Below are 12,758 nucleotides of genomic sequence, written 5' to 3' on the forward strand. Positions count from 1 at the left end.
TTATCTCGACTGTTATCATCATAATTATCTATATCAACTACTCTTATCATGATGACATTTTTTGGCTATATCCCCCAGCTTAACAGCAACTAATTTCCACTCTCCTCTTTTCCATCAGTATGGCGGGAGGTGTCCCAGATTATACACTACACAGGATTAAAGTTATTTATTTTCAGGGCTTGACGCATACCAATCTCCGTACATTGTGTGTTTACACAGCCATGACAGTGTGGAGCCGTGGAGTGTGTGCCAGTTTCAAGCTGTCGGTGTTCTGTTCACTGCACACTTTAAATCAATGCAGAATTTGAATCGACCCTTATAATGTCCATGTGGTGCTTTTCATCATGATGGAAACTGCCACCACAGACATTATTTCAGACCTGCAGTATTCTAATAAACTTCCTACTCTGGAAAAATAAAATAAACAATATATTTCATTTAGTCAGTGTTGGATTCCGTCACTGCATTTTCTGTGTGTGTGAGTGTGTTTCATCCTCAGTTTTTATGAATACAGCCATGAAAGAGACGCGACATGACAGGGCATCAGTTATAAATGTCTATGGATTTGAACAGCACAGCCTCCTACTAACATGGCATTGTTTTGGTTGCCTGATGAGATTGCATGCCGTCAGATACTGGAGCTCTATAATCATGCTCAGAGCTGCAACTAACGATTATTTTCATAATCGATTAATCTGTCGATTATTTTCTCCATTAATCAATTAATCGCTTGGTCCATAATATATCAGAAAACCTTAAATGTTGAGTGGTCTTCGTCAAACCTGGAAATGATGATGTTCTCAAATGCCTTGTTTTGTCCACAAACCAAAATTATTAACTTTGTTATCCAGAGCAAAGAAATTAAGAACATACTCACATTTAAGAAGCTTAAACAATCGGAAATCTTGTTTTAATAATGAAAAAAGCTTTGAACCGATTAATCGATAATCAAAATAGTTGTCTATTAATTTAGTAATCGATTCGTCGATTAATTCAACAGCTCTAATCGTGCTGTTATTGTGAAGTTTGGTGTTTCTTACACTCGGAAAAATACTCACATTTTTGTAGAATATCAATGCATGAAAGTGAAACTCAAAGCCACAAAAAACTCAAGACATGTTTTCAGTTCTCAGTGCAGTGTTGAGTCAACAACAGAGTTGAAATGAAAGTCACATGGTGGACTGTATGTGAGCTCTGTGTTTTCTGACCCGCAGGAACTACCACGTGTTCTACTATCTGCTGGTGGGAGCGTCCAAAGACGAGCGGGAGGACTTTTATCTACTCAAGCCACAAGATTATCTCTACCTCAAGCAGGTACCTTTGCTCCACTGTCTTTACAGCATCAGAAATATAGGACAGGTTATGATCTGCTGTGTGATTTGATCTGATTGAAATAGGTTAATCCAGCGATTGATGTTAAATAGAAAGACATGCTTGATATTGTAAAACGTGGGTAAATTATAGCTCTCCTCTTGTGCGCTCACATGGTTTATGTGACCTGGTTTATAAGTGCACCTGTTTTTCTTCACAATCATCTCCGTATATTAACAATTTAAGAACATGTCAAACTCCAGCATGTTGATTTACGTTTAAGTGAACAAAAAATGTCTCTCTATTTGGTTTCAGGTGTATTTTTAGTTTATTGTGACAATGCAACATAGATCACTCACTCCCACTAACATATCGTAAAGCACTTTACTTCACTTTAAAATCAGGTTTCTTCTACTGCACTTAAACCTTAAGTTTAATTATTCTATTATTTCTATTATTTTCTACATTACATTACATTACATTACATGTCATTTAGCAGACGCTTTTATCCAAAGCGACTTACAATAAGTGCATTTAAACATTTGGGTACAAATAAGACCAAATATTTTCTACTATTCTAATGTTATTTATTCATGCTACTTTTTATTATTTAGTGTAGGCAAAAGTAGGCAAAATAAGGATTTAACCCCTGCATATGATATTTGTATCTTGTATGTGTATATAAAGAATTATTTTAACTTCAGTGCAGCATAATTTGATATCAGTGCATTTGCATCCCTGATTGTACAGAAGGAGCCAGTAATAAAACCTAAGACTAAACTGTATTGTCAGTGAAGTCAGGTTATTTTAGAGAGAAGAAAAGGATGAAAATGTAAAACTGTGAATGAAACACAAGAGAGGGAGTAAATAATTTGTACACATTTTAGGGAACTTTTAGTTTTTATAATTTATATCTTCATGATGATCTAATGTCTTTCCATGCATATATTAAGACTGAAAGTTTGGTCTCGGGCTGATATTTTTCAAAGCAATTGAATACCGGACCAAAAAATTACATCTTCATCAGGCATGTTGGTTTTTTTAATTCTAATTTAAACGACTCAGTATTATACAAAGAATTGCAAACTTCAGAGATTTGTTAGTTCACAAAAGTAAATGAAATTTGCCACAGAATGTTACTCGTCTTTTAAAACTGCTCTTTGACTCCGTTCCTCTGATTTTTGAATTCATCTACCAGGCTCATTGGCCCATGAGCCGCCAGTGGTTGACCACTGCTATATGTCTTTAGCCCCTTTTCCACCTATGGTCCCAGCTCGTCTCACCTTGTCTCGCCTCAACTCGCCATGGTACAGCACAGTTTAGGTTGTTTTCCACTACAAAATAGTACCTACTCAACATGGGTACTATATACTCAAATACAGCGGTAGGGTTTGTGATGTCGCTCGCCATCAGTTGTGCTGTCGCTAAATACACCCAGACTCCTCTGTTAAATATTGAGATTTTAGACATTTCCCTGGTAATTGTTGGAGATTATCCAACGTTCCGTGCATGCTGTGCCGAGAAGAGTCAAGATGAGCCGGTGGAAACGCACCTTTGTAATACTTAATGTTTACGCTCATCTCTCTCTCTATACATCTCTGTTTCTTCTGCAGCAGGACTTCCATATAGACGATGTGGAGAAATTCAGGCAGGCGTACAAAAGGCTCCAGCAAGCTATGGAAATGGTCGGCTTCCTGGCCTCCACAAAAAAACAGTATGTATGGGTTTGATAAGAAACGATGCAGGTGAAATCCTGCTGGCCGGAGTCAAACTGAACCGTGTATACAGGAATCAAAATGAAATCAGTTTAATTTGCCTACAGTAAAATCAAACAAAAGAGTTAATGCAGTGGTTCCCATTGAACATTTAGTGTGTGATAAGTGGTGGCACAAATCGGAGAGAGATGGAGAGTGTGCAGAGTCAGGAGGGATTCCCTGAATGAAGGACGACAGAAACCTAGTGACGCACACATGTAATTCTTTGTTAAGTAAGTAATTTGTCAAGGAGGCAGAATTTAAAGCTATAGTGTGTAACTTATAAATATCACTTGGGTTCAAAATGTTGTCAAATGACTTCACACAATGCTGATGAAGTCTGTCAGCTCCACACAACTCTGTGTTCCTCAGTATAGCAGTGTTTACATGTCCTGTCACACGGTGACATTCCAGCGCCGCACACAGGAAGTGATTTGTTTGATGTCAAAATAGACTGAGGCAACAGAACAGCAACATTGTGCAAGTAAACTGCAAATTCACAATATAAGGAAGCGCCCGCATAAAGTTTCAGAAGTGAATCCGACTGCTCAAAGTAAAAATGCTACTGTAGTCATGTCTGATAGTGTTGCTCGTTTTCAGATGAAGGACGCAGTGTACAAATGTTACGTCATTTCATTCACAAAGAACAAATCGAGAATTATAAAAACAAAACCGATCGACAACAAACAAAAAAAGAACAAACCTGGGCCTGCCTCTTCTTTTAAAAAAACATAATCATGCTTTACTTGCAGTAAAGCTTCCGTCATCACTTCCGTCCTCATTGGCCTCTCCATGCCCCCCAGTTTAGTTTGGGATCCACTGAGTTCATGGATAATTCTTCTTTTCGTAATAATACTTATCTTAGGCTTGTGGGGTTTTCTGACAGACCATCAGGTGGGATTAACGCTGCTTCCCCAGAGACCCTCAAACAATATCCGGTATAGGTAATGGATGAATTTAGGTGGGATTTGTCATGAAGGATAGAGCTATAAATGCCAGACAGTTAAAATAGACCCTAGATCTAATACTATTACAGCATAGCTGGTCCTCTAAGACTGTGTGGAAAGCTCAGAATACCAGAAGTATTTACTGTAAATGCCCCACCAACAACATTTCACTCTACTTATCAGTTAGATGGTGTGTCATGTTATTGTACTGATCTAAAAACTGCAAGAGATGTATTGTGCAATTTAACTGAACACTGTCGGGAAGAGTTTCTGCTTCCTTCGTTAGTTTCAATAACAGGTCAGAGCTTGTCAAGTCAAACAGGAGAAGAATGCAGGGAGCATTGTTGGCAAGTGCAAAACAGCCTTCAGGACACAGTGTTGCACATTTAACTGCACCAGCAGCACCTGTAGTGCAGTCTCTGAGATTCCATTCAAATTGGTTTTCCACATAGTAAAGTGTAAGAAAAATGACCAATTATTTGTATAATCCGTCTGTCAATTGTTTTTTCTCCCTTAATTGATTAGTTGTTTGTATGGAAGAGTATTAGGGCCACATGTAAAAAATGTTTTTAAAAAAGTTTACTTTAATCTCAGAATTCATGCTGTGGTAAAATGAAAATTGTGCAAAATATCGATCAGGGTTTCTCAAAGTTGACAACGACGTCCTCGACTGTCTTCATATTTATGGTGCGTTCCATTTGTAGTCGGAATTTTGGAATTTGTTTATTGAGTACTGTAACTTCTACAGTACTCAGTGTGCTAATTCTCAGTTGCTCAAGGTTGACACTGGTACGTCTACACCAGCACAGCAATGTTTAGAGTCCCAGACTCCATTCAGCTGTGTTTTATGACTGGCAGCAAACAGCGAGGCTGTATACGCAGGAGAAGAGATATAAATAAGTGTGTGTGTGTGTGTGTGTGTGTTATCAGTCGGAAAGACCCTGGTAAACTGGAGCTTGATGTTCAAGGCCTTCACTGTAAATCCAAATGTGAATAATACAACATATTTATCTCAGTGTTTTCGCTTTGTGTCCAATCTTCTTACCCCCTGAAGAATGCAGTCAATTTGAAAACACCTCACAGGATCAGTTAGGACTCAACGATTACTCATTATTCTAGTTGAAAAAAATGTTTTGACAGCACCTGGCACTGCACACACTGGTCTGGTCTTACAACAAAGAATGTCATTTACTGCCATGGTTGCCATGGTATCCCACATACAGGTGAAAGGAAGATGAGGGTCTCCATGTCAAATCTGCATTGCACACACTGGTGTCCTTGAATTAATCGAGAGCTGACACACTTAAAAATGGTGCTTGTATTGCAGCTCAAATCGCATTTGCAATGCTGTTTTCACCAAAATTGTTCAGCTATAGAATCCGTGATGACAAAAATAGGGATTCTAAATCGTTCAAGTCAAAACCTTCTTTAAGAATCATGACAAGATTCACACCTCTACCGTCTACATCACCTGCATTACGATGCTACAACTTCAGCAGACCTCGTTTGGCTGCTAGTGTGTGTAATGCCACTTCTATTTGTGTGTGTGTGTTTGTTCCATGTAGCATATTCTCCCTCCTCTCCGCCATACTCCACCTGGGCAATGTGACGATCACAGCGTCAGACGACACTCAGATCCTGGAGGCTGGACCTCCTGAAGTCCTGTCTACACTGACTGACCTGCTCAAGGTTTGTTCATAAAATACAATTGGATCTGCTAAACCTCACATTGAAAGATTTATGAATGTATCTATTGCAGTATTTCAGAACTTTAAAATAATTTTTAGGTGAAAAAAGAGCTGCTGGTGAAGACTTTGACCAAGAAGAGAGTGGTGACCGCTAATGCCACCATAGACTCACCGTACACACTCGAAATGGTTAAGTTTCAAGCACTCTTGTGTTGGGATCTTATCGTGCATTTAATAGGAGGCAGATTTCAGTTTTGATTTGGTTTGTTTGTTTTTTTCTCTGCGTTTAGGCCTCCAAAATGCGGGACTCTATGGCCAAGTCATTATACAGCACTCTGTTTGACTGGATCACCCTTCATATCAACCATGCACTGCTCAATAGACGAGACATGGAGGATTCAGTCTCTGTAAGTCACTAATGATCCTTAAAAAAATTGAATATTCATCACTATATATGTGTGTATATATATGTGTATATGTGTGTATATATATGTGTATATATATGTATATATATATATATGTGTGTATATATGTGTGTGTATATATATATATATATATATATATATATATATATATATATATATATATATATATATATATATATATACATATATACACACATGAAAGAGTTAATACAGGGAATGAAGCTTGAATATATTGAATGAAAGTTGAGTGACATCATCAAGGCACTGGAACAATCTTGTGTTTTGTTGTTATTCCATACGTATGTTGCTTCAGGAACAGTAACTATGAGTGAGTCAGCACATAATCTTGTAGCTGTTATACTAGTAAGTAATGAAGAGATCATTAACACTCGTGCAAGTGCACACTTGTATGCGAGTAAGAGTGCATAGAAACTCCCACCAGGAGTATAAACGGGGAGAGGAACAACTCTGACACATAAATTGTTCCGTCTGCTGTTTTTATTTGCAGTGTTTGTCCATTGGTGTGTTGGACATGTTTGGATTTGAGAACCTCCGGACAAACAGCTTTGAGCAGCTGTGCATCAACTACTCCAACGAGAAACTGCAGTGTTACATCAACCAGCACATCTTCAGGGTTCAGCAAGTAGGTGTCATTCGTGTTTTCAGCCAAACGTCCCTTTCATTGTTCAATACTTTTGCTCAGTACAAACACAGCTGAAACCCAATCCAGTTGACATTAAGACACCTTAAAACTCACAGACTCTCTCATTGTTACATGAACTGTTTCTCTCTGGCTGTATTGCAGTATTTGCTGTTTGACTGTCACTTATGGCGCCTTGGCACAGTTAAGTTGCATTTCCATTAGCGATAGCACCTGGTACCAGGTACTATTTTTAGCACCTGCGGAGACGATACTATGCATGACGTCATCAGTCTGCCGGCCACTGATTGGTCACAGGAAGAGACATCTGACACAAGAATCAAAGCCGAACAATGCCGAACTGTAGATTAGTTAAAAAGAACACATTCTAAACAATTGGGTTTATCTCCAACAATTACCAGGGAAATGTTTAAAATCTCAATATTTAACAGAGGAGTCTGGTGTATTTAACGACAGCACTGCTGATCGCAAGTGCATCACAAACCCTGCCGCTGTGTTTCAGTCCAGTGACTGTGTCAGACGGAGTCTGTGCTCCGGTCATGGAGGAAGTATTGAACAAATATTTTTAATGAACTGATTCTAACGATTCAGTAACACTGAAAACAACTGCTTTACAAGTCACTAGTCACTCGTTTGTGTGTGTCGAGTGTCTCGAGGCGAGGCGAGCTGGGACCATAGGTGGAAAAGGGGCCATATACTTTACTTCACTTCACCTCAGTCCCACAGAAATCTATACATGAATATTTACTATAACCTGATCATGTCATTGTGCCTAAAAAAAATAAAAATTCTGTTTCCAGGAAGATTATGTGTCAGAAGGCATTGCTTGGCAAAACATTGACTACAACGACGACAGTGGCTGCATTCAACTGATCAGTGAGAAGTCGACGGGACTCTTTGACCTGCTGGACGGTGAGAGCAAGTACGTGAACCCTCACCTTTTAACTTTTCTGCATTAAACACACGTGATTGTTATGGTACATGAGTCCAAAAACAGTTGTAGTTACCCCGAGTCAACACTTAAACAAGAAGCAATTTGCTAATTGTTATTATATTATTATTCATCTTTTTTAAAAACAACCCCCACTATCACTCCTGGTGATATGGAAGATAGTGGAATTGGCCACTGGAGAATGCTTTACTTTACTGACTTTATTTAATCTGTATACATTTTCTATATTCTTGCCATTTTTTATTAGCTCATTCAGTATCTTTATACCTACTTAATATAATACTAATTTATTACCCTTATTTTTTTATTTTTTATTTTTTTTAATGGAAAAGGAATGAATAAAAATAAACCACTGCTGCCCACATAGGCTGGGTGGGATTATAGCAGGATTTACTGTTAACTCACAGTTGATATAAAATGTATTGTATTGATATTGAGGGTCAAAGTGATCTGGACGTACGTTGACCTTTATGAATAATAAGTGAATCTTTTTTTTCCCTTCCATGTCTCTCTCGGGCGTTCTCTGTAAACCTATAGATCATCATCTTAATATGTAAAAAAGCTTTGACATGTAAGAGTACTGTAATATCGTTATCAGTTAAAGTCAATAGTCGTAAATATTACTTGTGCCATTTTCTCTGCCTCTCCAGTGCAGCCATTTCTTTTGCTGTGTCTTGAGTCCTCTCATTTTCTCTTTTGAAATATCAACTGCTGAAACAGATATTTTGTCCTCTCTGTGAATCTTTAGCCTTCCTCAGGCCACAGATGAAACCCTGCTGGACAAGTTCAAGCAGCAGCATTTGGACAACCCGCTCTTTGTACCCTCGCCAAACACAGAGCCAACATTTGCCATCCAACACTTTGCTGGGAGTGTTGAATATCACATCAAGGTTGAGTATCAGTCCCAACGCTGCCAACATGCAGCATTCTCCACCTTTTAAATAACAATTTCTCCACCTGCGTTTGGAATTCAGCAAACCTACTTTCCATCGCTCCACTGTTAAAAACGAGTGTTGACCTTCTGCGGCCTTGTTAGATAAAGCAGTGTGGGAAAAACCCGAGGAATCTATGTGCACTAAGTGAATGATTAGTGCTGATTCCTCTGCCCCCCCCCAAACACATGTGAAGAATGTGGAGCACCACAGATTCTCTGTTGTGCTAAAACAGGAGTAACGGAATACAGAATATCATGATTGTTGTTATTTTTCAGGACTTCAGAGACAAGAACACGGAGCACATGCGTCCAGAGGTTGTGTCCTTACTGCGGAGCAGCGAGCGTTCATTCCTGCATCACCTGGTCACGTCCAGTCCACAGGCTCTCTTCAGATGGGGCGTCCTCCGAGCCACTATTCGTATCCTGGCAGTGTTCAAACACATGGGACGTCGGCGGGCTCAATTGTGTAGGTAGCTTTAGTTGCTTGGTTGACAACGCATGTGGATTTTCTGTGGGGTTTGTTTGTGCCGGATGAGCTGATTGCAGTAAGGATGCACCGATACCACTAGATATTTAAACATTTACAGTCCTCTCCAAAAGTAGTGGCAGACTGAGGCCAGTTTACGTTATTTTTGCTGTAAAACATTTGGGTTTGACATGAAAAGATATTATTATTATTAGAAGATGGCCTCTTTTGCAATAGAACGCCACATTTTAAGGTGAGCAAAAGTATGTAGGAGTTATAGGAACAGATAAACGAGTTAGATTTAATATTTAATATTCAGTGGCAAATACTTTGTGCTGGTTTTGAGATGTTTACATCAAGTGACTTGACGTGTTGAAGGAGCTACTTTTCTTCTCCTCCTCTTGTCTGCTCTACTTTGTAACACATTTTTTATTATTATTATTATTACAATACATACATACATACATACATAAAGTGGTATCAGGTGCAGCAGTGTACCCAATACTGGTATTGGTATCGGTGCATCCCTAGATTACAGTTTAGTATTGAAAAATCCAACACTAGTCACTCGGCTACTATGTCATTGTGTTTTCCCTCCCCCACCTCAGTCTTCTGAGCACTATTTAATAACTGCATACACGTGACTGACTTGTTGTATTGTAACCACAGTGGCCGACAGACGAGGCTCCCGCAAGTCCCTCAAAGACTTCAGAAGGTACAGTGGCACGATGAACCGATTATCCAGGTAAGAGCTCTGTAGGAGCCAGAGTTAAGTTAGTTTTAGTTCAGAGTTAGGCCAGGTAGTTGATGCAAGATTTGACACTTGTTACAATGTCATTTATTAACAGTTGAAGTAGTTAACTGTTGGCCTTAAGCCTTTGATTAAATTAAATATTATTGCAAGGAAAGCAACATGGCTTTGTGGCCTTCCTGATGTTATTTTGTTCTTTAGTGGAAGCTACCATGGACACCTTGATATCTTTGACGGCTATGATAGATAAAAGGAATTGGAAGGATGGATGTGTCCGTTTGAGAAGCTGTACTACGTTTTGGTGTAACAAGGTTTTTTGACCGTCAGGGTTGCGTTGTCTTACTGTTGGAATCAATAGATCGTCATTCACAAACTGAACATCAAGGGAATATTTCTATGTCTTGTTGATCCTTGAGAAGCTTGGATACATGTGGATAGAAATGTAACTTGGATTTACGGCAAGTGGAAATAAATGTGCAAACCCTTCACACAACTTTCTCTCTTTCCTTCGTGATTGATGAATTACCACAGTACCTACGAGTCAAGCCAACTGAAACCTGCTTACAGCTAACGACTATTCAGTGGCTTTGGAATTAAGTGTGCTTTTGCCACTACAAGCTGCTACACTGTAGCATTCAGATTCGATTTCATGATGTTTGGGTATCATTTTGATATAACCAGGCATTGTAAACAAGAAAAATACCATTGTCATGTTTTATACACTGTATGGTGTATGTATTGATTGGCTCAATTGCATTAAATCAAGACGGATGGAGGCAAAAGCAACATTGCATTAGTAAAATGAGATGACTGCAGGTTGACAGGTTTGACAGAAAATGCAAATGAAAATTGATTTCTACTGCACAGATAACCCAGTCATTATACAATATACAATGTTACTTAAAGCTAACATCAAATGTAAGCTTCAATGTGAGTTCTCATCTGTGTGATTGCTTCTTTGGACTCATGGTTGTTTAATATGCACGTGAGGGACCCATATTGCGTGTGATGTTAATATCTGCACGTGTGCAGTGATATTATTTGCCCGTGAGCATGTTTTACCGCTCTCACGACGTTTGACATAAATCTGACGCCGTAGACTGAGGCGAATTATAAATTGACGTGAACAGAAATCAACAAAATGTATGCACTGCAACTTTAACTAAGGACAATAAATCTCTCTGCAGCCTAGATAACAACAGACAGAGCTTTGCTGTGATGTTTTCATGACCACACCACATTTTCATACACCTCACAGTGATCCACATGAACGCTACAACATATGTGACTGTGTCCTGAATGAACAGCTGCACAAACACATTATACATGATGACCTGGTGTTTGCTGCTAAAGTAAACCGTCCTCTGCTCTGACTGTTACAGCAACAGCCTCACTCTGGACTTCTCCTTCGATCGCTCCGATGAACATCCTCTTGATGTGTTTGAAGACATATTCGCCAGTTATGAACTGAAAAAGCAAGTTGGGGCCATTGTGCATTAAAGTTCAGACTGTGTTTACAGTCGCCGTGTGTTTCCTGTTTATATCTCTTATATTCTGTATCTGTGTTTTTCCCACAGGAAAAGTAGAAGCGGTCGCCAGAAGCAGCTCATTCCGAAGGTAAAGTGTTGATAACGTTGTTATAACGCTGCGCGTGACAAACCTATACTTTTGCTACATTCTTAATGATGTCACTACTCACACAGTCCCTGTGTCACAGTACAATACACACCTGCAATTATTCCTTGCAAAAAGCTGTGTCCCTGCACTTTCTTCTATATTTTCTTGGAACATTTTGGGTGCACAAAGTACAAAGGGCCCTATTGAAACTGTAGGAATTATGCTTATTCTATTTCTATGTATTTTTTATACCTTATTTTTGTCTAATTTACTACTGTGTATTCTATATCTGTTTCACTCTTCTATCTCTGAACCTGAACGTGCTGTAACAATGTGGATTTCCCCAGTATGGGATCAATAAAGTCTAATCTAATCTCTAATAAGAGCTACAGTGCTAATGAAGCAAAGTGCTTTTTGTGGCTGCCTTTTTTTAATGCAGGTCTTAATGCCCAATTCTGATCTGTTGAAACCTCGGCATGAGTCTGCTCGTTTAAGCCCTCGTCCTCATCCATTGCACTGGTGGGGAGAGAGAGAGAGAGTCATGATCATGAATAGAGTCCATGTGTGTTTAAGTTGTCAGCCACTGTCAAGTTTTTGAGGACAAGTCGCAATAATCGGGAATATCTGTTCTGCCTGCTAATCAAATTTATTTATTGAGTGAGGCTGTAGTGTAAATGCAACCTATGATGTTAGATGCTTTTATAGACTTTGACTTTGTCTTTTTAAACAGAACCTAATGGATATGCGCTCACTCCAACATATTGTTGGCCTTACTGCACATGATCGAACCAGCAAGTCCATCTTCCACCCTCACTGGAGAACACCACTGCCCACTGTTGGCGCCCAGTTTCAGGTTTGTCTTTTTCTCTGTATAACTTTGCGCATTATTCTCCTTCCTCTTCTTTAGGGGTCGCCACAGTGGATCATCTGCCTCCATCCTGTCCTGTGCCTTGTGTCCTCTTCTGTTAGACCAAAAATGTCCTAATTTCCTCCTTAAAACATCCATGAACCTTTTCTGTGGTCTTCCTCTTTTCCTCCCATCTTCAGCATCCTTTATCCAATATAATCACTATCATCCTCTGCACGTCACCAAACCATCGCAAAATAGAGTCTCTTACTTGGTGATTTTTTGTTCACGTCAATGTTAGGTCACCAACTTGTATGTTGTTCTTCTGTCACACATCGGCTCTGACACCTGCCTGCTGGCTAAAAAATTTAGATTGGGTGACAGTGTCATCCTAAAATCAGACAT

At 39.2% G+C, this 12,758-nt stretch overlaps 1 protein-coding gene across 6 annotated transcripts in view; it reads left to right on the plus strand.

Annotated features, from left to right (window-relative positions):
* Nucleotides 1-12,758, plus strand: part of myo9b (myosin IXb) — a 40,289-nt gene that overhangs the window by 12,773 nt on the left and 14,758 nt on the right. For 4 of the 6 annotated variants that reach the window (XM_058648169.1, XM_058648193.1, XM_058648202.1 and 1 more), the window contains exons 5-17: nt 1,215-1,314; nt 2,925-3,025; nt 5,578-5,701; nt 5,800-5,889; nt 5,991-6,107; nt 6,634-6,768; nt 7,587-7,708; nt 8,487-8,628; nt 8,949-9,138; nt 9,808-9,883; nt 11,272-11,364; nt 11,467-11,506; nt 12,237-12,359. In XM_058648169.1, coding sequence (XP_058504152.1) covers nt 1,215-1,314; nt 2,925-3,025; nt 5,578-5,701; nt 5,800-5,889; nt 5,991-6,107; nt 6,634-6,768; nt 7,587-7,708; nt 8,487-8,628; nt 8,949-9,138; nt 9,808-9,883; nt 11,272-11,364; nt 11,467-11,506; nt 12,237-12,359 — 1,453 coding nt within the window. The remainder of the gene's footprint in view (nt 1-1,214; nt 1,315-2,924; nt 3,026-5,577; nt 5,702-5,799; nt 5,890-5,990; nt 6,108-6,633; nt 6,769-7,586; nt 7,709-8,486; nt 8,629-8,948; nt 9,139-9,807; nt 9,884-11,271; nt 11,365-11,466; nt 11,507-12,236; nt 12,360-12,758) is intronic. The other 2 variants (XM_058648184.1, XM_058648176.1) reach the window with 2 other exon arrangements.

Source organism: Solea solea, chromosome 1 (genome assembly GCF_958295425.1).
Source record: "Solea solea chromosome 1, fSolSol10.1, whole genome shotgun sequence".
Lineage (NCBI taxonomy): Eukaryota > Metazoa > Chordata > Actinopteri > Pleuronectiformes > Soleidae > Solea > Solea solea.